Raw genomic sequence first — 23,885 nt, 5'->3', positions numbered from 1 at the left:
AAAGATTTTATAGGTCCCAAGGACTCCATTTTCAACGCATTAGTCTATGTTGTGCTTTGTTGCATATGCTGTAGTTCTGCACCTAAACAATGTCTTATTAAAAGGTAGCAAACAAGAGCTACACTAGCTCATGCAGTAGTACAGTTCAAAGATATCCTGTCTATATGGACACACACATGCAAAAAAGACCAAGAGCACACAACAAACATGTTGCTTTGCATGTGTAATTCTGCACTAAGGATGGCTGATTAGCATCTACGACAGAGTTAAAGGTAAGTCCGACCACCACATTCCTCTGAATTCTCATAAAAAATCTTACAACTAGACCTTGCTCAAGGTTGGTTAAAAACTAAGGGACCTTGCATTTCTGTTTGTCTCACCAGATGCGCAGCTTACCAGAAACAGGTGAACCTATCGGAAACTCAACAAGAGTTTGCAAAGTGTCACACAGCATCCATCCACTAATCCTCTAAGAGCTCAGGTTATCAGAAGAGTCGTCATCTTAATGGGGCACTGACACATATCTTTAAAAGAAAATGTTTGCAATCTGTAGACAATGCTGGCATGACCACGTGAGCCGAACAATATTCCACTGCATGCAGCAGGGTGCCCACAATTTCTCATAACTGATTGCTTTCTCTATCCTGCAGCTTTCAAGGTCCTTTTTTTTTTCTCTTTTATGTGGCATTAGTGGTGGTATTACAGCAGGCATGACAGTGCCTAGATGCCATTCACAGGATGATCATTTAAGACGCTGAGCTCACACACACACATTCTCTTCCATAAGTACAAAACATTGAGGTTGTTAATGGGTCCCACCCGTCCTACCAGCACTCCTTCATTGCCATCTTCGTCAGGTGCCAGTCTTAAAGGGTTATCATAAGCACACTGCAGAAAAATGAAAAATCCCGAAGAAAGAATTGATAAGCAGAGCACTGCTATCGGAGCCACCTCAGATGCAAGAAGCTGAAGAGTTGAGGAGGAATTGGAAAAGTACACATTACACTCATTATACCTCCTTTCATATTAGGTCCTTCTCACAAATTTTTTTGAGAGTATGTAGTATAAGGCATCACATTCATCCGAGCCTGTTGGCCAGTTTCAAGAAAAGGTGCCTCAGGACCCCTTTAAAGAGAGTCTATTGTGCGACAAGGACCATATTCTCGAATGACAACTTTTGACAACATCACTTTCTGTGCACATTTACATACTGGGTAAACTGGAAGACAGGATGCCGATAACTCTAAAGAGGTGCACTGAAATAGATGCTATGTCACATTGTTGATGTTGTCACATTGATGTTGCGCTGGATGTTACAGCAACGGCACATAGTGCAGATAAATGCATGTGCGGCGAGGCATTTAGACACATCACATACCACGTACTTTGTGGCATTGTAAAGATTGCAACACTGTGAACTAAAATGCAAAGGAAGATGCCAGAGGCTCCGGATCACTGTTACCAATTTAGTGGTCTTTTCCGCTGCCAAGCAGGAAAATTTATTCTCCTACAGATGACTGGTATTTTAGCAGTCTCCTTGTAATGGTGGCTTTTTCTTGGTGGTACAAAAACTTGAATTTATTTCACTATAATTCAGGCTTCCTGTGTTGTGAAAACGCAGCTTAACCATGCCCCTTTGGAAGCAAGAGGAAATTCATGTTTCTGCCACCCTTATTGAGAGGGCTGGTTTCCAAAGTAACAATAAATGCTGCTTCCGTTACATGCTGCCCAAGGACACTGTTTGCAAGATCAGTACAGTGGAGGACTATGGTGTCAGCGATGGCACCGACCCTAGACCCAGCCACGCCAGCAAATGAATACAAACAGAGGACACGGGACCATACCAAGACGAAACAGAGGGCACTGTTCTCTCATGTTAATCATTACCCAATAGGTCAACTGTTTTCAGGCCAGTGATTGTAGTTCATAAAAGCATCTTCCCTTTTTTTTTTGCCACACATTTCCAAACAATCACAATAAAGTCCCTTATTAATATTGTCGCAGGTCACAAAGCACAGGGGGCTTTATTGCGGCAAGTAGCAGTACCGCGTTGTACTCCAGAAGGACGTGCAAGATGCAGGCCAGCACAAAAGAACGTCTTTTTCTTTACCTAATCGTGCTTGTACTTTCGAGAGGCCTGGTCGTCGTCTTTGTCGTTTCCAGGGTGCAGTTGGCACAAATAGTGATGCGGCATTACCCTCCCTCCACAGCAAGCATCATCCCAATGCTCATCGAATGGTAGTCATTAGACTCGATAAACAGCTTGTTGGTGTCCACATCATTCAGAAAGATACGACTTCATGCACATCACATGCACTAGTACCTCAAGTACCTGTTGACGGCGTTTGAAGCAGCACGAACCGTCCCCCACGACCTCGTAATTCACATCACTAATACGGCGCAGAACTTTGTATGGTTTAAAATATTGGTGTAGAAGTTTCTCAGAGAGGCCTCGGCGTCGTACTGGATACCAAACCCACACCCTTTGCCTGGGTGTATAAGCGACAGATTGGTGGCGGAGATTGTATCGTCGGGCGTCACATTCTTGCTGTGTAGTTATTCCGACGCACGCGAGCTGTCGTGCTTCCTCGGCATGCTCAGTCAATTCTGCAGCGCCTGTGTCTGAATTATCGTAGTCATGAAGCAGCATAGCATCAAGCATCGTGGTGACTTCTTGACCATGGATCAAACCAAACAGCGTCATGTTGGTTGTTTCCTGGCATGCCGTATTATATGTGAATGTGACGTACAGCAATATTTTGCCCCAATTCTTGTGCTCCACATCGACGTACATGCAAAGCATGTCTGCGATAGTCTTGCTGAGGCGTTCTGTAAGGCCATTCGTTTGTGGGTGATAGGCTGTCGTCTTCCTATGCACTGTGCCACTGAGCTTAAGCACAATGTGCAAAAGCTCAGCTGTGAATGCGGCTCTTTTGTTGGTTATGACGACTGCCGGAACACCGTGTCTCAGGACAATATTCTCGATAATGAATCGTGACACTTCAGCTGTAGTGCTGCTCGGAATCACCTTGGTTTTCGCGTATCGGGTGAGATAGTTCGTCGCGACTATTACCCATCTGTTGCCGCTGTCAGATATGGGCCAAAAAGGTCCATTCCAACTTGAGCAAACGACATTTCCGGTACTGCAACGGGTTGCAATAGCCCAGCAGGTTTAGTCGGTGGTACTTTGCGTCACTGGCACTCAAGGCAAGTTCTAACGTAATGCTTCGCCTCTGCTGCGAGCCTTGGCCAGTAATATCTTTCATTAATTTGTGCTAATGATCGTGTGTAACCAAGGTGGCCTGAGGCAGCTTCGTCATGACAGGCTTGCAAGATTTCGTGGCGGAGTTTTGGGGAAGCTACTAGCAGAAAGCTGTTCCCTGTTGAAGAGAAGTTTTTCCTGTAGAGAATTCCATTACGCATACAGAATGAAGGTAGACTCCTTGAAAATAATCTCGACACATTCGTAGCTCGCCCTTTCAAAAGCTCTATGAGTGAGTTGAGCTCCCGGTTTTATTCCTGTGAGCCAAGAGATGGCGAGCGAATCAACAACTCCTAAAAAGCCTGAATATTCATCCTCGTCGGTGCTCGGCAGTTCAATCGGTGACCTCGAGAGGCAGTCAGCATCCAAGTACTACCTGTCCGATTTGTAGACTATTGACATGTCGTACTCTTGAAGCCGTAAGCTCTAGCGTGCCAAATGTCCAGAAGGATATTTCATATTGGTCAACCGACAAAGGGAATGCAGTTGCTTACGACTTAAAAAGCCCGGCAGTATAACTACGGGTGAAATTCGCAACTGCCCATACGGCAGCCAGACATTCCTTCTCCGTGGTTGAGTAGTTGGACTCAGCATGTGAAAATGTTCTACTCTCATAGGCAACTACTCTCTTGGCACCGTCTTGCCACTGAACGAGAACAGCGCCAAGACCCACATTGCTTGCATCTATGTGGATCGCTGATGATGCATCCTCATCAACATCAAAGTGAGCGAGCACAGGCGAAGTTTGTAGACGCTGCCTTAAATCGTTGAATGCTGCTTCTAGCTCCGCTCCCCATACAAACGCAATGTCTTCTCTTGTGAGGCGGGTGACTGGAGAGGCGAGGTGCGCAAAATCTGCAACAAATCGCAGGTGATAGGCGCAGAGACCCAGGAAGCGTCTGATCGACTTCTTATCCATAAGCCGTGGGAACTTTGCAATGGCTGCAATTTTATCCAGGTCAGGCCTAACACCGTCCTGACTCACGACATGACTTAGGAACTGAAGTTCTTCAAACCCAAACGGACATTTTTCTGGTTTAAGTGTAAGCCCCAGGGACCGTATGGCTTGAAGAACTGACAGCAGTCATTTTAGATGTTCTTCAAAAGTGGCAGACAAAACAATCACGTCATCGAGGTACACCAGGCAAGTCTTCCACTTTAGACTGCATAGGACACTCACTGTCCATGAGCCTTTGTAACATGGCTGGGGTCGAGCATAAGCCAAATGGCAGAACCTTAAATTGGTAAAGCCTATCAGGCATCACAAAAGCAGTCTCCTCTCGATTGCGCTCATCCACATCTATTTGCCAGTATCCACTTTTAAGGTCCATAGAGGAGAAGTAACGCACATGCTGTAGCCTGTCCAAAGAGTCGTCGATCCGGGGCAACGGATAAAAATCTTTCCTTGTAACGTGATTCAACTTGCTATAATCAATGCAGAACCTCAACGTATCATCCTTCTTTTGTACAAGCACTACAGGTGATGTCCAAGGGCTCTCTGATGGCTGGATTACATCATTCTGTAGCAGCTTCTCGACCTGCTGCTGTATTGCCTCACATTCTTTCTGAGCCACACGATACGGGTTCTGCTGAATGGGTCTTGCTGTCTCCTCCGTGATGATGCGGTGCTTTGTCAGCAGCGTTTGACCTACTCACAAGGTAGAGGAGAAGCAGTCCTTAAACTCTTTGAGCAGTTCCATAATATGGTCTTGTTCTGTTGGCATTAAGCCCAAACCAGCATCAACAACAGGCGTACATGGCCTTGGCTTCTTCTTGCATGGCAAAACACTCTTGAGCACGGTTGATTTCATCTAGGCATGTGACAGCAGTGCCTTTACTGATGTGCTGATGTTCATTTCTGAAATTTGTCAAAAGCACCTCCGCCCGCCCATCAACTAAGCTGACAATGCCATGGGTGATGGAAACATCTTGTTGGAATAGAAGGGCAGCTACATGTTCCACTACTGCGTCTTCTTCATACTGTGCACCACAACTGATGGAAATAAGTCTGCATGATAGTGGCTGTATGCACACGTCCTCATCGACAACCTGTAAGGCTCGGCGTTGGGGTTCTGTGCCATGGGTCGTGTCTTTATCAGGGAAAAATGTTACCATGCCGTCGCATATGTTGACAACAGCACCGTATTCCCTTAAGAAGTCCATTCCTAATATGAATGATTTCCAGCACTTTGGTAGAATCATGAATGTGGCGACAAAAGCTACGTTCCCGATCGTGAGCCTTGCAGTACACTTGCCTGTAGGTGCCATTATCTGGCCTCCAGCATTTCAAATGTAAGGGCCCGTCCATTCCACTCTGACTTTCTTGAGTTTGTCCGCCAGCAGCTCGCTCATTATAGAAAAGTCCACGCCAGTGTCTATTAAAGTCATCACTTCATGCACGTCAATCATTACAGCGAGTTTGGCAGTCACAGTTTTGTTGGTGTCGTCCTTTTTCTGCAACAGTGGAAGACTTTTGGCAACTTGAGGACTTGCAACCTTCCTCCCAGAGGTCGCTGCTTTCAGTTTCCCCACCGTGGGCTGGGAGACCGACTTCTGGCGACGTCAGAAAAACTTCGGCTGTTCGGCAAGGAAAAACGTGCCGGAGACGGTGAGCGCAACCGTAGATTAGATGGGCCCACTTGCCGGCCAGCATGGCTGTCGTCGAAGGAGGCACAGCTTTCATCAAACAGGCGGTGTGTAGCACCATGTGGACTTCCCTGGTAGCCAGCTGGATGATGAGGGCAAAAATGATAAATGTGTCCCGGATCTCCACAATTATAACGCAGTGGTCGCCGATCTGCAGTGCGCCGTATATCGGCCTTGTGTACCTGGGGTCGCCTTACAGATTCCTGTTGGGCCCAGGCTGCAACAGGAGGCCATTTACAGTACTGTGGTGCCTGTATGGAAGACAAGAGATGACAAACAGCATCTGCATAGCTGTATGCGTTCAGCTGGTATGGCAACTCTGAAGGCAATGGATGACAAACCACGTCTGCACAGCTGTAGGTGTTCGGCTGGTATGACATCTCAGGACATGGCTAGGAAGGAACAAAGGCCTGTCGGAGTTCCTGGCGCACCAGTTCAGTGACGGAAGGAACCGTGAACTTCTGCGGTGGTGGTGCATGTGCTGATGGTGCGTGCCTAGCGTTTTCCCTTGCAATTTCTTCGGGCACAATCTGTCATATCAGTACAGGTAAGCAGGTCTCATCGGCCCTGGCGAGTCCTGCAGCTCTTGTCGGTGCCCCAGCGACCAAGCGATCGCACTGTTGGTACCACTGCTGCAGAGCCCGCTCAACTGCCGTGGCCTCACTAATGAATTCATCCACGGTTGTCGGTAGATTGCGCACAAGGCCGGCGAACAGCTGTTCTGTGACATTCCGCATGAGATGGCTCAGCTTCTTTGCCTCGGACATGTTGGGATATGCGTGGTGAAACAAACGTGCCATATCTTCGGCAAACATGGCGACACCTTGATTTGGCTGTTGGATACGTGACTCAAGCAGGCGTTGTGCATTTTCATGTCGATTTGTGTTCCCAAATTTTTAGAGTAACCGACGGGAAAACTCGCCCCAAGTCGTCAAACTTTCCTCGCGGTTTTGAAACCAAGTCCTTGCACTGCCTTCAAGGGCAAAATAGACAATGAAAAGCTTCTGGTCGGGGTGCCAGTGATTAGATCTGGCTACTCGTTTATACTGCTCAAGCCAGTCTTCCGCATCTTCATGCAGAACACCGTGAAAGAGGTCAGCAACCCGAAAGTTTTGGACCGTTACCTGTGTTGGGCTGCTTGAAAATGCCATTTCTGGAGTTGGGGTGGCCGTTGACAGAGCTGATATATGTAAGAGACCGAATTCTGGGCTCAAACCTTGCAGGTGGTGGCTCGTGCGGTGTACGCTGTACAGGCGTCTCGACGCGTGGGTGTCTTGTGGGGCTGGATGCAGGGCTGCTCGGAGGAGTACTGACCATGAGGCGATAGTACCCAGCACACCCACCAGTGTCACAGGTCACAAAGCACAGGGGGCTTTATTGCAGCAAGTAGCAGTACCACATTGTACTCGAGAAAGATGTGCAGGATGCAGGCCAGCACAAAAGAATGTCTTTCTTTTCTTTAACACACTTGTACTCTCGAGCAACACGGTCGTCGTCTTTGTCATTGTCAGGGCATAGTTGGCACAAATAGTGATGCGGCAATATTGATAATTAAAGCATAACTTACATACCTGCCAACCTGAAGATTTGGTAATTCGTAAAACTATCACGTTGGGGGGGGGGGGGGGGCAGCACTTTCTTTAAGTGATTTACCTTTTGCGACGAGCTTACTCACGTTTTCACAACCGCAAGTGACACAACGCGTCTTGGAGAGTAAAGAGCAAAAACTCCACTGGGGCACAATTTTTTTTGCTATGATTTTGCTGTTGCCGACTTTGCCTGCGTCAGAAACTTCTCCGTGTAGGTTTGCTCAAAGCAAGTACCACTCTGGTGCCCCTTGGCCATCAGCAGACTTTCGAATGTTTTCTCACACACAGATGAGCGAAACTCCGTTCGAGTTTTGTTCACAGTGCTTATATTTTCTCACGTTCAGCATTGCAGTGGGGAATGGAGAGAATACCCAGCATAACCATTGAAATTTTGTGGAACCTGAGTGATCCATTGACACTTCGAACGCTTCCTAATTGCGACCACTGCACATCGCACCTTGGCTCATTCAATATGTCCACTGGAACCTGATATGCTTGCAAGCTGGCAAACACGACTTCAAGTGCGTTGATTGCTTCTTCTTTTGACTTGTCCCACTCTGCTGGGGTAGGATAGCAGGGAACACCATAATAAAACATACGCTGTTGAATGAAGCAGTTTCCAGAGCTTGTACTTGAGCAACTTTGGCCATCTTGAGATTGACGTCCTCTAGCGGGAATTTGCGGTGAATGTAATCGCATGCTGCCATTAAGTACAGATGTACAGCAGAGAAGAACCGCTCTCTCTCAATGCAGCTCAGTGTCTTAACCACAGAGTAGGTTGTGCTGCCAATGACTATGTCTTCATCACCTTTCTGGTTCTCTGCAGCTCCATAGTCAACTTACAGCAATGAATGACATGCCTTGACAACACCTGGGCGCACAAATCTAGTCGAGATCCTCGAAAAGGCAGTTCAAGAGGCCCCTCAGTACATAAATCTGAGGAGCCTGTGCCTGAAGAAGCCAGTTTGCCTTCTTAAAAAGCAGTATAACATTTTAGAGAAAAAGACAGCATGCCGTGTTTAGCTCTGATGACAAAAAATAAAACAGGCGCTACTCACGGGTCGCGTGGCTGGCTTCCCCAGAATCCTTGGTATGAAGTTTCAGTTTTTTTTGCTTGAAGTCCAAAATGAGCTACTTTCCTCTTTAGCGAGAGTTCATCACCATTGGCGAGTATTTTTCCGAGGCCTGCAGCAGTCTTGTGAAGATGTGTAGCAGACTTTGGAGTCAGTGCAGGGTTCTTGAGGGTTTGTGAGGAAGTCTGGAATTTGGTATGACTCCAAAAACAAGCTCTGCTTGTTGCACTGCTTTGTTTCAGATAAAAAAAAAAAAGCTGAGTAGTGGTTTACACTGGTCGAGCAGCCTCTTCAAACACTTTCCCGATAGCCAACGTGTCAGCAAAGCCTCAACATCTTTCTGACCTCGGCGTCATGCATTTTTCGAAAATTTTTAAGTCGATCTTTCCATTTCAAGCTTTTCTCTAGGTAAAAAAAAATGTCAACGAAAGCCTCACCAACCTTTACAGAAAGACACGAAGCTTCTTTTGGGCGGCCTAGTTGAGTTGATGAGATGGCACGGGCAACCAACCTCTATCAAACCTGGTTGAGCCTCTCCCAATACAGTAGAAACAATGTTTTTCTTGTTGATCATGACATTAGCATTGTCCGAACACATAGCCAACAGGTTTCCAACAGGCACATTCCGATACTTCATCTCGTCCAGAACCAGATTTGAAATCTTGTGACCCGTCGCTTCCCCTTGGGTTGTCCCCTGGCGAAGAAGGCAGCTTTCAACTCTACTCATTTTTTTATCGAAATATGTCGCAACAATAGGGTAAAGCTGCATATCCCTTTTGTTACTGCGAACCACAGTGATCGAAAATACTTGCTGTTTTAGGGCATCCATCAAAGGAGTCTCTGCGTTGGCGGCCATTTCCCAAACAATTGACGTCGTCTTTGTTCATCCACAGGCGCAGCATTTCGCTTCTTCACACTTCGGGAACATCTTCCAGAAAAGCAGTCTGGCATGATCGCCAACACTCAGTGGAATGTTGTGTTCAACTAAAATGCCATGAATAGGCATTCTGCACGAATCCCACCGAGGTCGTTGTCGCTGCGTACAAAACTTACTAGGCTTGGCTGGCTGTCCACGGCTTGCACGTATCCCTGATGCGTTTCCAAAGCAATGTGGACCTTGATGTCAGACTTGCCGCCTTGCGAGATGTTCACATGACAGGCACACACGGTGCAGAATCTGAACTTCTCGCCTTTCTTTGAAGCCACGAAGCACAGAAATTCTGCCAGTGTACAATTTCAAAAGCACTTGGAAGTACTGTCAGGGCATTGAGCCCGCCATTGCACTGCGAAGTCCCTACAGGCCGGAGTCGCACTGCGTCCAACGTGGCAGCTAGTCACACAAAAGGCGAGGCCAACATTGCAGTGACTGAAGCTAACAGATATCCAAACCCGCGCACCCGCGTGAACAAAGGCAACAGCATGGCAACAGGTTTGCGGAGGCGCTAGAGGTGCTATCAGCACTATCGAGCTTTGGATATGGATTCGTGACTGCCTTAGTAGACTACAGAAGTCACTACAACCTTGCAGCTGCTGATGATGATACCACGCATACGTGTTGCCCTCTCGTGGAGGCACAAGGTACCAGGGTGTAGTTTTACCAACGTTTGTAACATACTTCAGTTTCACAGCTCCCGATGCGAGCTCACTGGCCGACGTAGCTGCAGCGGCTGGCACTGGAACTACTGGCGCTGTAGTCGTGTCTTTCATCATACACCGTGCGTCGTTTGCTCCTGCCACGATGCATCGTTTGCATCAACTGGCCTGTACCACTTATCTGTCGGTATATGTAGTTTAGATATGCACTCTGAGTTTTGTGACAAACCTGCCACGCTTAAGTAACAGCAACCTTACTGTGTCGGTGTATCTGTGTTAAAGTGTCTTGCAGTCACGTTTCTCTTTACGCACGGTGCTTCGTCTACTACGATTGCTGCGATGCGTCATTTGCCCCACCTAACCTATACTGCTCGCTCATTAGTGAATGTGGTTTAGCTGCCCTCTCAAATTTTTATGCCAAGTAAATGAAAAAGACTATATTTCCCTGTGCTGACCTCGAAATGCACGTGTGGCTGGCGCATCGAGGCTGTAGCTGTATGACGCAAATGAGCGGCCAGGTGCGACGATTCGGTTTTTCAACCAACTTGTCCTAGTCAGAAATACCACACTGGTCTGCTCAGTGCTTTTCTCTGGCAGCATATTCATACCGTGTGCAATAAAGATGAGCACCTGTATATAATCTGATTAAGAATGTATCGCATGCAGCTAGAGATTGTAAGATGCACCAAATGCTGCTCCACTGCTGGTAAGCTAACTCTCATTATTTTAATGCATAAACATTCTTTGACGAGTACCCTAGCAAAAAGTGTAATGCCTTGTATCAGCACTGAAATGCATAATTTGCGAAGACGTACATTTCATCGCATAAGCAATGTAACAGTAAATTATTAGTATCTGTATAAGCTATAAACGATAAACGAAATTCCTATCTGGAAAATGAATGTGCTCGCTGAATTTCTCCACCCGCCATCTGTTCCATGTCTAATAAACCTAATTTGTACATGCCTTTTTACGTGTCCCTCACGCATATAAAGATATATACGTTCAATGTGATAGGCAGGAAATAGCAAGAACCAATTCGACAACTGAACATTCATAGGTCAAAGGATTATTTTATTTTCTACAAATAAAATTTGCAGCTAACATTGTGAAGTCTTTTATTTACTTGATCAACCTTTTTCAATGTAATCTTGCATTTTGTATTGGTCGGTCACATTCCTGTCCTCTGTGAACGGTCGTTTTATATCATTCTTTTTTCTTTCTTTTTTTGTCAAATGAATGTGCATGATCACATAAAAATTGATTAGTCACGTCAATGATTACAAATCTTCACATCCATATGCAGGCACAGATGGTTTCGCCAGCCTGACTGGGGTGTCCCAGAATAAATCGCCGGAAGCAGGATTCACTAAAGTGTGATAAATTATTGTTTAATTCTGTACGCGTTCAACAACGGTAAATATGCCGGGATTGTTTTCAATGTCCTCATATCACTGCGAATAAAGGGACTTGCGAGGTACAGAATCACATACATTTGAAGCTACAGGCATTTTTCTTCATCGTATAGCCTATACTTATGTTTCTGTAGTCGCTTAAGAGTTGTGTTCGGAGGCTTGCTCAAACAAAGTTGCCTCTACAGCAAGACATAATGTTCGCAAGCTTTTGCAAGTACTGCACAACACTGTTTGTGGTGCACATATGATCTTGTATGTCGCTGTTTTTCTATGGCTTGATGTTATGCACACCTGGCCGTGCTTAACTGTCAAGCCATCTGCGTCTCTGAGGATGATTTCAATTATGCTTCTGAAAGTAGTAAAGCCGCTCGAAATAGCATTTTGTGGATTTCGTTGTAGCTTTTCATGCAGTAAATTAGGTGCGATACTTTTTTATGAACAACACTTTCCATAACTCAAAAGATTGCACCTACAAGTTGCTTCAACGTAAAACGATTCACATATCGCTGCATGCTGCCTGGCGTCACCGTAAATAAATTAAAGCTTTCAGAGTACAGAAGGCAAAATCACAGTCGTGAGCTTGTTGATCACAGTCAGTAGCACATATTCCGAAGGCAAGCGCTACAACATTCAAGTACAATTAGTTTGCCACCTGCATAAAGTGCATCCCTGCAAGCTTCTGCCGAAGTGCCTGCCAACACTCGAGCTGCTTCTGTTGGTGACCTTTGCTTTTGCATCACATTTATTGGCTTCGAGATGTGTTTGCGAAGACCGGGAATAACTAAGTGGTGGAATCGTGCCATGAACAAGCATCCATGTTTCCAGCGGTGGAATCAATATATATTTGTTCTCAACAATTAAAATATAGATCGTCGTCCACAACATGACGTTCACACACGTCGGACTTATCTGTGGGGCATTCTTTCTTTCAGCGCAGCATGTGTTTCCATATAAAAAACTCTCTGCCGTCGTCGCGGTGCAATAAAAATAGTGACCACCAGCATCACGTTGCATCTGGCCGCTGGAGCAGCCATGGGCAAAGCAGAACTGCATAGGAAACTTCTTCCTATCATGAGACGCCGAAATGCTTCAGCGCGAAACTTTTCATCAGAAGAAACCGCCGCGCATTACACGACGCCAACAACATGACCACAGTAGCGACAGACGAAGCAGCACCACTGAAACGAAAACGGCAATGAAAGCAGAAGTGAAACCAGAAAAGGTAGAAGTGGTGAAAGCCCCGTTTGCAGTGCCACTACTTCACGTGACCATCACTTCGGCCACCTTCCGAGTGAAACTGAAGTATGTCTAAGAATGTTGTAGTTTTACGACATTTTCACGGGTTTCTTTTTTTTTTCGCAAATAACATGTTTTCCATAAAATTTCAAGCAAGATTCGCAAAATTCTAAAACTGTTTGAAATTCGTACATTTTACAGAAAATTTGGAAGAATTGGCAGGTATGTAATTTATATATGCATCTTATTCTATTATGGATAAAAAGAAACAGACTATTCTGCCCAGTGTAATATTTTAAACTGTTTTATGTAGACGCAATAAAACATCATTTTAATGCAGTTCTGAGTGTTGTCTACATTTAGTGGGTTTTTAACAGATTTTGGATGCTGGTATTTCTTGGATGCTGGTTTTTCTAGATGGCAACGCTGCTCCGGATGTGTGTTTTTGTGGGGGGCAGAGCAGGGGCTCAGTTTACTCTCGCAAACTCAGTTTTAATTTACTATTACAGGACATCAGCCTTCAGTGATGGAGACAACTGCCGCCTTTGTATCGAACATGTGGATGCACATGCCCCGTCTGCCATCTTCCAGTTCTGGAGCTGCTGGCAGAAGCAGTGAGACCTGCTGCTTTGCACCTGCTCTGAAGAGGACTCGAATCTGGAACTGCATGCATTAGAGTGTAATGTGCATTCAACTGAGATATTCGACCTGCGACTGAAGCAACGATCCCATGTTTTCAAGCCGTGCTTCCTAACTACTCAGCCACACCCACTTACTGCAAAGGGACAGATAATAACTCTATTCCGCAGTGCTCACAAGCACCGATGGTTTTTCTGTCAGCCTCATCTTGTGTGCCGAGCCGCAGTGTTGGTTGCAATGCAGTGCCTGCAACGTTAACGCATAGGCACAGCAGCTCACTTTTCCGTGACTCCACTAGCATTTATACTGCGTTGTGCGTGCTGTCTGTGAGGTTTGTCTGTGTGTCCGTGAAGTACAGCCAAATCTTGATATAACAAAGTTGTACTCGCAGAAAAAAACTTAATTAAATCAGGAATCTCGTTAACTCGAGGTTTTAACGTTTCAGCAGTGAATTTCCCAGAACATTGTCGGTGAATAGGACCTTGTAAGTAAGCACCTATAAACAAACCGAAAGAAAGTCAAGCCATAATAGTGTGGCTATGAGCACCAACGAATGTGGTGCAATGCACCAACAGCAATGCACTAGCATGACTCACGGCGTCTGAGATTTGTGTGAATCTTGGTTTCCATGGCTGACTGCACTTAGCATGCGCTGGCGTCACCAGATGGCAGCCGCAAATTAAAAACAAAAGTGCAAAAAGATATGGATATTCGTCCTGAGAAAAAAGAATTTGCAGTTTTACCAGAAAGGCGGAGCATTCGTGGCGATAGCAAAGAAACAACTGCATGAAGTAAGATTCGCAGTTTTATTGGTGTCACGCACGCTCAGGCAAACGTGAACAAATCTCACTCAATGACCACAAACACTTGCTATCACAGTGCAAGGGCAAGCTTCACACCATGTCTCAGAAACTGGAGATCAAGCCCTTGCTACTGGTTTTCAGATGAAGACTGGTTGTCCTGCCAGATGTTGTTGGACATAACGTCAGCAATGCCTAGCTGAAGACAATACTTTTGTCAGGAACAACCAGCTTTTATTTTCTAATTAACTGAGCATTTACATTAACAGGGCCTGAGCATTTGATATGTAAGTGGACACCACTTGACAAGGCTATACTTGAGAGGTAAAGTAGGGGCAAGCACTGGCTTCACTACTGCTGATAAGAAGCTACGGGAGCTTGCACTCCAGCAAACTCTTTTTCAAACCTCCTTGAGATTACGCAACCACCAGCACCTGATGCGCGGGACCACAATATGTAACAAGGCACCAACCATCTCGGCTTGCTCTTTGCATTTGCCGCAGATTACCTCCAAGATGCGGCGGGTGGCCTGCATATGGACAGCCATGTGCGGGAGGAGACGCGCGCTAGGGGGAGAGGACAGATAGGCACATGTCTCCTGCCCCCTCCCCTGCCCCCCTCTCCCTCCCCTCCCCCCTTTCACTAGCACCTGTTTGATCAAGTTACTGCGTTATCACTTCCTCACCATCCACTTCGTACTGAAGGAATCATCAGCTATTATGTTTCTCCAAGCGTTCCGATTTGCCACGCGCCTCGTGCCTCGTGGCCTCCGTAAGTTCTTTACCAAGAAGACAAATGGCGCGACGGTGTTTCCGGCATGCCATGTCCGAATGCACACGTTTCAATGGCGTTTTTGTTGCTCCAACTTTATATGCGGAAGGAAAATTGCAAGTAACTTTAGCCTCAAGCTATATCTTTAGTTTTTTGTTAGATATACCAGCCATACAGGCTCCAAGTAAATGCATTAAATGGCTAACTCCGTTAAATCAAAACCATGTGATGAAATCATTTCATTAAATCATGGAAAAGATTGTTTTCAATGTAAGTAAGATTAGGAAATAAAAAGGGCTCGTTACTTCATGAATTTGGTCAACTCGAGAATGGTTATATCAAGGTTTGACTGTAATATAAGAAAGAAAATGTGCCAGGACAAAAACACAAACTCAATAAATGCCAGCTTGAAAAGGGGTTCGCTAAATAAGTGTGTTCTGCGCATTCTGCTTGCAAATACAGTAGACTGTTAATTGACTGCAGTTATCTCGATTCCATATTTAATTCAATCCTGACAGAAGGGCCCCGTCGGCACCGATACATTTCTAGGGGTTGAAGCTCCCATTAATTTGACCCTAAAATTGACCTTTGACAAATAATTCAAACTTGACTGGTCAACACACACATGCCTGATTCCAATGGTGATACCAATGGTGAAATTCCCCAGGATGCAGCATGCTGAAAATTGCTTATACCATTATTATAGAACACAGTTCAGACCACCTATAACTGCTTATAGTGCAGGACCGGATATAATGCGGTCTTTTCCATCTCCAGTTTATCTTCCCACAAAACTTAATGTACACGCATCCCGCTTAAGGTGGAGCCCCGCAAGACAAAATACCAGTTGTAATGCAGTTGCCAGAAAGTCCCGCATACAAACGAGGCAGCAAGCGTGCATCTCAACGAGGTGCACCGGCCGAGGAGAGAGCGATGAGATCGTTGCAGAGGAGAGGAAGGAAGAGATGCAAAGCAAGAGAACAAACAAGGAATAGAGGAAAAGAGCACGGCAGTAATAGGCTGGCTCAGTGGGCGTGCGGAGTTTGCCGAGGCGACAAAGAAGCCTTTTGCTCTGGCCGCTTATCAGTGGTGCGCAGTCCACACCAAACACATGCGCATTGTCGTTCTTTGGCTTTCAGTTCGTGTGCAGAAAGTAAATGCAGTCGCTGACTGATTTCTTTTAGGACACGGACAGGGTCTCAAAAATGCCCGAATAATCGGGCAGGCTGGAAAAACAAATTCTGATGGTACAATCAATTTGTTGTTTTTCTACAAGTCCAGCACCGCGGAAAAATGGATTGAGGCCGCAAGTGCGGATCATGTTCGCCCATCGCGATGGTTGTCGTAGCAAACTGCAGCTATCATAGGTGCTACCTTGACTCTATTACAATATCAGCTTAAACTGTGTTTCACAAATTCGTCAGTTTGGAACACTGTCCAACTGCAAGCTTTCACCATTCCTACCAGTAGGCCCACACAAAAGCTTTTGCTATACGCATTTGCAGTAGTCCCTACGAACCCCGCTTCAGCCTGGGCATGTGATCTCACACCAGATCTTCACATATTCATCTACGACTACGAACGTACTCATAGACTGCCCTTGATATGGTGAGCTTCCTGTGACAGCATGCTGCCAGACACCCCACTGGCTAAGCCTGACCTCGTCGGGAGTCAGCGGCCAAAGTTACAGTTTTGCGAAGAGTTCATGAAATGGTTCGCAGTGGCTGCACAGCGCTTGGAAAGTGGAAGAACCACTTGGCAATGAAAGTGAGAGTACATCTCAGTTGTATACTTCAATTCCGGGACACAGGCCTACTTGTTTTGCATGTGCACAGCCTTTGAAATATGTTGTTTTGGTTAAAAGGATGTACAGTAGCCAACCGATTTTTCGAACTCCAAAAATTCAGACTTGATGGAAATATCAGATTTCATAAGTGCACCATCAGGGTTCCCATAGAGCTAATGCATTTTCGCGACCAATTTTTATGACAACATAAAGCCAGAAGTTTGATTGCTGCAACGGACCAGCGCTATGAGTCAGGAAGGACGCCATTCTGAATCTTGAGCAGCCTGACTAACTTCGGATCAGACGTGAAGTGGCTTGAATTAGTATAGTAATTTGATTAGCAAGTATAGGAGGTGTCCAAATCCACATGGCAACGGTGGCACCTGTTGTGAGAAACGCCTATCTTAATGACCACGCTTTTTGCCTTTAGCCTGCAGCGGAAGCGATTTTGAGAACCGGAAACCGGTCATGCGCGGCCAGTTTAGGACACCACCTATGAATGGCAGGTGATGCTCACGATAACCACCATCATCATCAGTATTGCCTCTGTGTCGTCGGTGGTGTCGAAGGTGGTGTTGCGCACGTTTTCATCTAGCAGTGATCTGCCGGCTTTTATCCTGTACAGTGCCATTGAAATCATCACCTGCCATCACTAGCCGCCGTACAACATATCATCACTATTTCAGTGCGTTGCGACTGTTCATTCAGCGCAACGCCGACATGTTCCCTACGTCATGGCCCCTGCTCTTCACCTGCCTCCACCAAATGTGTCGAAGAAGTGTGGAAAATATTCGACCATGACGCTGGACAAGAAGGCCGCCATCATCAGGCTTATCGAGCAAGGACGGACCCAAGTCGACATCGCGAAGGAGTTTAATATCTCCAAACAGACCTTGTGTGATTACATGAAAAACAAAGAAAAGATCTTGTCTGCAGTCAACCAGTCGCACTGCAAAACTACAAAAAATGATCCGAAAGGCCAACATCCGAAGCTTAAAGAGGTCCTGCAGCTGTAGTTGAAAGGAGTCCTAGCAAAGAACCTCCCCGTTTCGGGCAACATGCTCAAGCAGAAAACCAAAATGCTCGCTTTAAAATTGGGCATTCAGGACTTCAAGTTCACCAATGGGTGGATCTGTGAGTTTAAGAAAAGGCACAGAGTCTCTTTCAAAAAAGTTTGCGAGGAAAGCGGTGCCGTGGATCCATCTACCATCACAGATTACTGGATGAATAAGTTTAAGGCTCTGCTACAAGACTATGCTCCTGCAGACATCTTTAATTAAGACGAGACAGGCCTATTCTTCAAAATGCTGCCAGACCGTTCACTTTCCTTTACTAATCAGGCCTGCGCTGGTGGGAAGCATAGTAAGGAGAGGGTAACTGTCATGGTCGGGGCAAATGCGGTTGGCACCGAGAAGCTGCGCCTTCTAGTTATAGGGAAGGTGAAAAACCTGCATTGCTTTAAGGATGCGAAGGACCTGCCTGCAAAGCGACTCAGACTCCGACGACAACACCTCTGGCCACCCGCAACCATCAATGCAAGATGTTGTCAACGCTCTAATATTGTTGTCTAGTGTGTATGACGAGAACATGACACTTGCACAGATGCAACAAATGTTACAAAAAGCAGGAATTTAAAACAAGGGACCATCAACAACTTTTTCAGTCCAGTTTAGCTGGAATAAAGTTCGATGTTGCGACTCATGGATTTTTCGGACTGTTCTTCTATATGGATTATTTTTCAGTCCCCTCCAGGTCTGGGATATAGGTCAGCTACTGTATTTATGTCAATAGATACATGTTTCAAGACATCTAGCAGGAGCTCACAAACAATGAAGTTAGCCTGGTCTCACCTGCCATGTTGGCAAAGAAGATCTCCTTGAGGGCCTGAAACTCGGTTCCGTCCTCTTGGGAGCCAAACATGTCCTGGTCTGGCCACAGTTCTTGGCCTGCTCGTAGTAATGCCACAGCCTTGGCTGTTTCTCTGGCCTTAAGCGCAGCATGGATACGGGACACAGCATCAAGCCTGCAATGACAAATTAGTTGAAAGACCAGCGCATTAATAAGGCAGGTAAGAGCTGCAGTAAAATTAATTTTTTTACTGCAATTTATACACTAAAGGTATTACTTAATGCTTAAAGGTCAACTGTAACAAAATTTTAGTCCGGCAAAATTTGCTATAAATGAGTAGTATACTATAAAATTCAAGCAATCTTGTTATTGGCCGCGAGATCGAGCAGTCACCACCTGGCAGGCTTTGGCTGAACCATGGATAGTGCGGATTGCGCCGGGCACTACTTGCTAGGCACTACGCATTTGCATGAGTGTGCACGCCACGAATGTCATTAATGACAATCTTTTCTGTCGTTTTAGCACAATCATAAATGCAGCTTTACATTTTTTTAACAGCGTACAAAAGCATTTAGCCTTGCACTATCGCCCTTGACAACAGTGCAAGTGATTGCCGGCGTCGAACATGTGATGTGTGATTGTCACACCCACTTCCCACAAATTTTATTATCGTTTCATGTTTTGAGTACATCACAAAAGGACACTTGCAGTTTCACTTTAAGGACAACAGCGATAGCAAGGATCAGCATTGTGTTTAGGCTTCTCAGATGGTGTTCAAACTATATGCAGGTGCAAATCTAGAAGGTTGACATTTCCAAATTCCCTAAGTTTTCCAGGTTATCCCTGGGTGCCTTTTCAAAATTCCCTGAGTGATGCAGAACTATGTTTTATGTCAAGACGGGCTGAAACCATATCACTCGACGATTTCACTCTCACGTAAGCATGTGAAAAATTTTTAAAAAACGACTTAGTCCAGTTTGAATACTAGAGAGTAGTGCTTATGTTATTCAAAAAGAGAATAGAAGGGAGGGGTTAGTAAAATCACGACAAATATAATGTCTTCGAAAAAAATTGCAAATCGAGTCAGACATTCTGAAATACGAATAAAAAGCAGATGCATACAGAAGCAAATATTTTCGAATATAAGCTGTTTGTATCAACTGATGGCAAGCTCAGTGGCATGAGGCCCGAACTTTGTCACGGTTGCGATTCTCTCTCAACAGCTCGTAAGTCGACCTAAACTGTCCTGACATACTCTCAGCCCGAACACAACACCTCAGTGTTGTGTTTCACTGCTTTAAAGAGTTTACTTTGGCTTGGATGAAGGACACCTGCATCTTGGCATCAGCCAACACTGTTTTTTGAGCTCAAGCTCCTTCAAAACGGCGGCAGCATGCTTCCTTTCCCATTCATTCCGCAATGCGTAGGTCCTTTTTGTTCTCGTCCTCCTTCTACCGCTCGTTCACCCCACGGACCATTTGAAGCATCTTGGTCAGTTGCACAGTCAACGTCCGATATTTTAAACTCCCTAGGGGCTGCGAAAACGTCCGAAAAATTGGCCAGTTGAAAAACATGAATGCATGTCTTTTACTGCCCTTAAGGGCTTAAACCACCACAGGCACATTCTAAAACGCTCTGAAGGCCTGCCGGTACAAGTACTAGGCATATTGGTGCTCGTAATATTACAGGGAATAACCGGGTGCACGCGTGTATAATTAAACAATACATACTGTGTCCCGTGGCAATAGCCCCTTCCAACGCTTGTTATGCTTCACCGCAATACTTTTGCGCATACTTCACCAAGTTACATTGCTGTACAGAGGCGAAGATGACTTTTGGAAACCGGCATTATGCAATGCATCGTGCTTTCCAAGGTTCTAAGCCAATCGCAAGGACCACAAAGGCAGAGTCTGTGCCATTGCTCCCAGCGGCAAATTATTTCAATGAAAAGCACAGCACGTAATGGCAAGAAGCCTAATAGCAAACATAGAAGCAGCTAGGTCTAGCGTTGCCGCAGTGTTGGTGGCTATGGCTGCCAACGGATCTGTGTGCGAGAGCGCTGGTTCGAAGGGGCTAGGTAATCAAAATGGCAGCGGTGGTGGCTTTGATTAAAGCCATTTCAGACTTGGGGTCACTGCAAAATGTGCGAAAAATCGGACGGCAAAGGGTTCTTGTGTCCGAAACGTCAGACGTTCTGATACATTGACATTGACTCTATGGGGTACGTGGTGATGCCGCGAAGCTGTCCGAATTATCGGGTATCCGGAAAGTCGATTGTTGACCGCACAATGGCAACTCCTCCAGCTGACGACAGGGCATCAAAAACGACTCGTTACGATTCCTGTCTGTTACTCGAGCCAGCATTACCATGACTTTTGTCCCTTGCAATAAATTTACAGCTGATTATTCCTGATAGAAGCACAAATTCCCTGAGTTTTCCCCTGAGTTTTTTCAGACTACTCAAAATCCCTGAGAATTCTCGGTTTTCCCGTTAACAGTAACAGTAACAGTGCCCTGTCAACTACAATACGTCTGACAGTGCTAGCGTGATGTGGAGCACAGCATGTGGCATTGCAGACATTGCATGTGAGGTGGGACAGATGAGAAATAGTTGGCGATTTGAAAACGTGCCAAGAATCTCCACGTGCCAGTTTACGAACGGGAACTTCTTGAGGATGTACTATTCTGTATCTTGAGACAAGCTTGTGTGGCATAGTGGTTAGAGTACTGGGCTTCTGTGCTCTGTGCTGGCCACCAGCACAGAATGCCACCAGTGTATATTCTTATTCGTGTTCCTTTATTTCTTTAATATATATATACAGTAGACTCCTTTTAAATGGAAGTCGAAGGGACCCAGAAAATAGTTTCACTTATCGGAAGTTTTATTTAAGAATGAGAAAATCACAAAAAATCATTTTATTTCAACAGTGTTGAGTGTTTTAATGTAACTGCAGTGAAAAAAACTCTTCATTGCATTGCGCTTGGAATATCACACCTTCTTTCACACAAAGCAATTGTCAATGTCCCCGTCACAATGCACCAAAGAAAGCTAAAAATAGGCATCAATGCCACAGAACAGCGTTAATGCCTCGACAGCACATCTGGTTAACAGATAGGATTTTCTCCACTATTTAGCATCAGCAAGCGGCATGCTCGTTGACTTACTCTTGTTTCATATGCTGTTTGACGGCAGAGTAACTAGTAGCACATTCGATTCCAATTACGTTTGACTGGAGGTGGCAAAAACAAGCATTCCACTTAAACGAAGTTTGTTAACATTGTTCCTATAGGTGACCAACCAATGTTGACACCTTTGTGCCATTTATCCAGCCTTTTCATTTAAGCGAGTTTCCTGTATCCAGAGTCCACTGCATACATATGTCTGTAACATCACAGCAATGTCAATGGCGAAAATTTGCCTGGAGCATCCACATAATTGCTTTCGCAACAAAAGCACTTTACCTCATTTTAAACAAGTGAAGTCATAGAAGTGAGACACGAATTCCGCGCTTTAGAGACTTGTCACATTGTGTAGATCACTCCGCAATCTCTGTGATACCAGGAAACATGAACGGAGTGCTGTGAACATCACCGAGCAGTACAAAAAGAACTGTAAGCATGCACTCATATCATATTGCATCATACACATTATATTACGTTAAGTGCATTATGATATTTGCGATACAGTTAAACCTGGATATAATGAAGTTGGTGAAATAGGGAGTTTGCTTTGTTGTGTCTAAATTTCATTTGAATAAAATTCAACCTGTTATGCAAATAAGTACAGTCGCCAATAGATTTTTTTTATACTGAGGACCCACCCGCAGGTACTCTGCACAACTTCACCTCTGGAGCAAAGTACGTTTTTTCTCTCTCTCTCTCTTACACAAAAAGGGCTGCAACATTTACCGAATTAACAGGCAATCAGAAAAAAGCAAATCTGAATGAGAAAAAAAAATTACTTTGTTGAATATGAGAGGTGGTGACGAAGGATGCAGTTTCATGCCACGTCGACGGTATCTTCACAATGGCAGTACGAAGCGACACCAGCTATGCTTTGGCGCCCACCCTACCCTGCAACTGATAGTGTCGCACGCAGTGGGATGACGCTATCATGGAAAGTGCCGGCAGAGGGGAGCAAATGCTTTGTCTGCCCCATGCTTCCACGTGTCTCCAATACTCAAGATAATGCAACCTCCAGAACTAAAGGCACGGGAAGACAGCGTACAATACCATGTCATCTCAGTACGCCCCCTATTAGCACACCTAGCAGATTATCTTCTAAAGCAGAGTGCACGAGCTGCATATGCACTCAGCTGCACTGACAGCCATCTGCAGCTATGGCCGTGCTAGAAAAGGAGACATCTCCTCCTGTGTGGTTCACCATGTTACCGCGAGCTCGCTCCCCTCTCCTCTTTCCTTCCTCAACCCAGCGCACATCAAGCCATCATCCTTTTGAGCACACCCTCACATGCTTTTACTCACACAAAAGCATACAGCGCGCGGCGCGCGACAGGATCTTATCACACTTGCTCTTTATACCGAACATGATGCTGCTTGGCGTTGGCAGTCACTCTTGGTCACGTGGTGTGCTATTTGAGAGGTGCATTCACGAGCAGCTGCTCGCAATTCAACCATTTGACCACCTGCGTATGTGAAACTTTCCATTTACTGACTCTGTATTCCTTCCCAGTGGCAGTGAAATTTTATTATATTGAAATTTTGTATAAACACACTTCGTTATACTGAAGTTCAAAATACACTTGAATCCCGCCACAATGAATACCGCTGCAACGAAATTTCCAGGACAACGAATAATTCTTATTTCCCCGTCAGTATCCCATAGAAATTAATGCCCTAAGTTTCTCTGCACAACGAGCCATTTTTGGTGAGCGTTCCTGCTTCAACGAAATTTTCGCGGTCGAAATTGAAACCGAAACAAGTGTTATTGGCAAAAGAGAAGTCCAAGTCAAGTCCAAAGCCATAGTAAGCATGAAATCATGTGAGTGTAGTTTCGCCATTTTGGCTTTTTTTCGTGGTTGCGTCACTCGCAGCGTGTCTCTTTGACGACGACGAGCTTTCATCCATGCGTGGGACAAGATGTCAACGCAAGTGAAGAAACGCAAAACCCTTTCCCTTGAGCAGAAAGCTGAAATCATCGCCCAAGCGGAGAGTGGAAGGAAGAAAGCGGCAATCGCTAAAGACTTTGGGATTCCGGCCAGTTTCC

At 45.4% G+C, this 23,885-nt stretch overlaps 1 protein-coding gene across 1 annotated transcript in view; it reads right to left on the bottom strand.

Annotated features, from left to right (window-relative positions):
- The window catches only part of timeout (circadian regulator timeout), a 325,432-nt gene that overhangs the window by 260,795 nt on the left and 40,752 nt on the right, over nt 1–23,885 (bottom strand). The window contains exon 14 of the mRNA XM_075693090.1: nt 18,661–18,833. Coding sequence (XP_075549205.1) covers nt 18,661–18,833 — 173 coding nt within the window. The remainder of the gene's footprint in view (nt 1–18,660; nt 18,834–23,885) is intronic.

Source organism: Dermacentor variabilis, chromosome 5, assembly GCF_050947875.1.
Source record: "Dermacentor variabilis isolate Ectoservices chromosome 5, ASM5094787v1, whole genome shotgun sequence".
In the NCBI taxonomy this organism is placed as follows: domain Eukaryota; kingdom Metazoa; phylum Arthropoda; class Arachnida; order Ixodida; family Ixodidae; genus Dermacentor; species Dermacentor variabilis.
The sequence above is the reverse complement of the archived record's forward strand: the minus strand, read 5'-3'. Positions and strand labels throughout refer to the sequence as shown.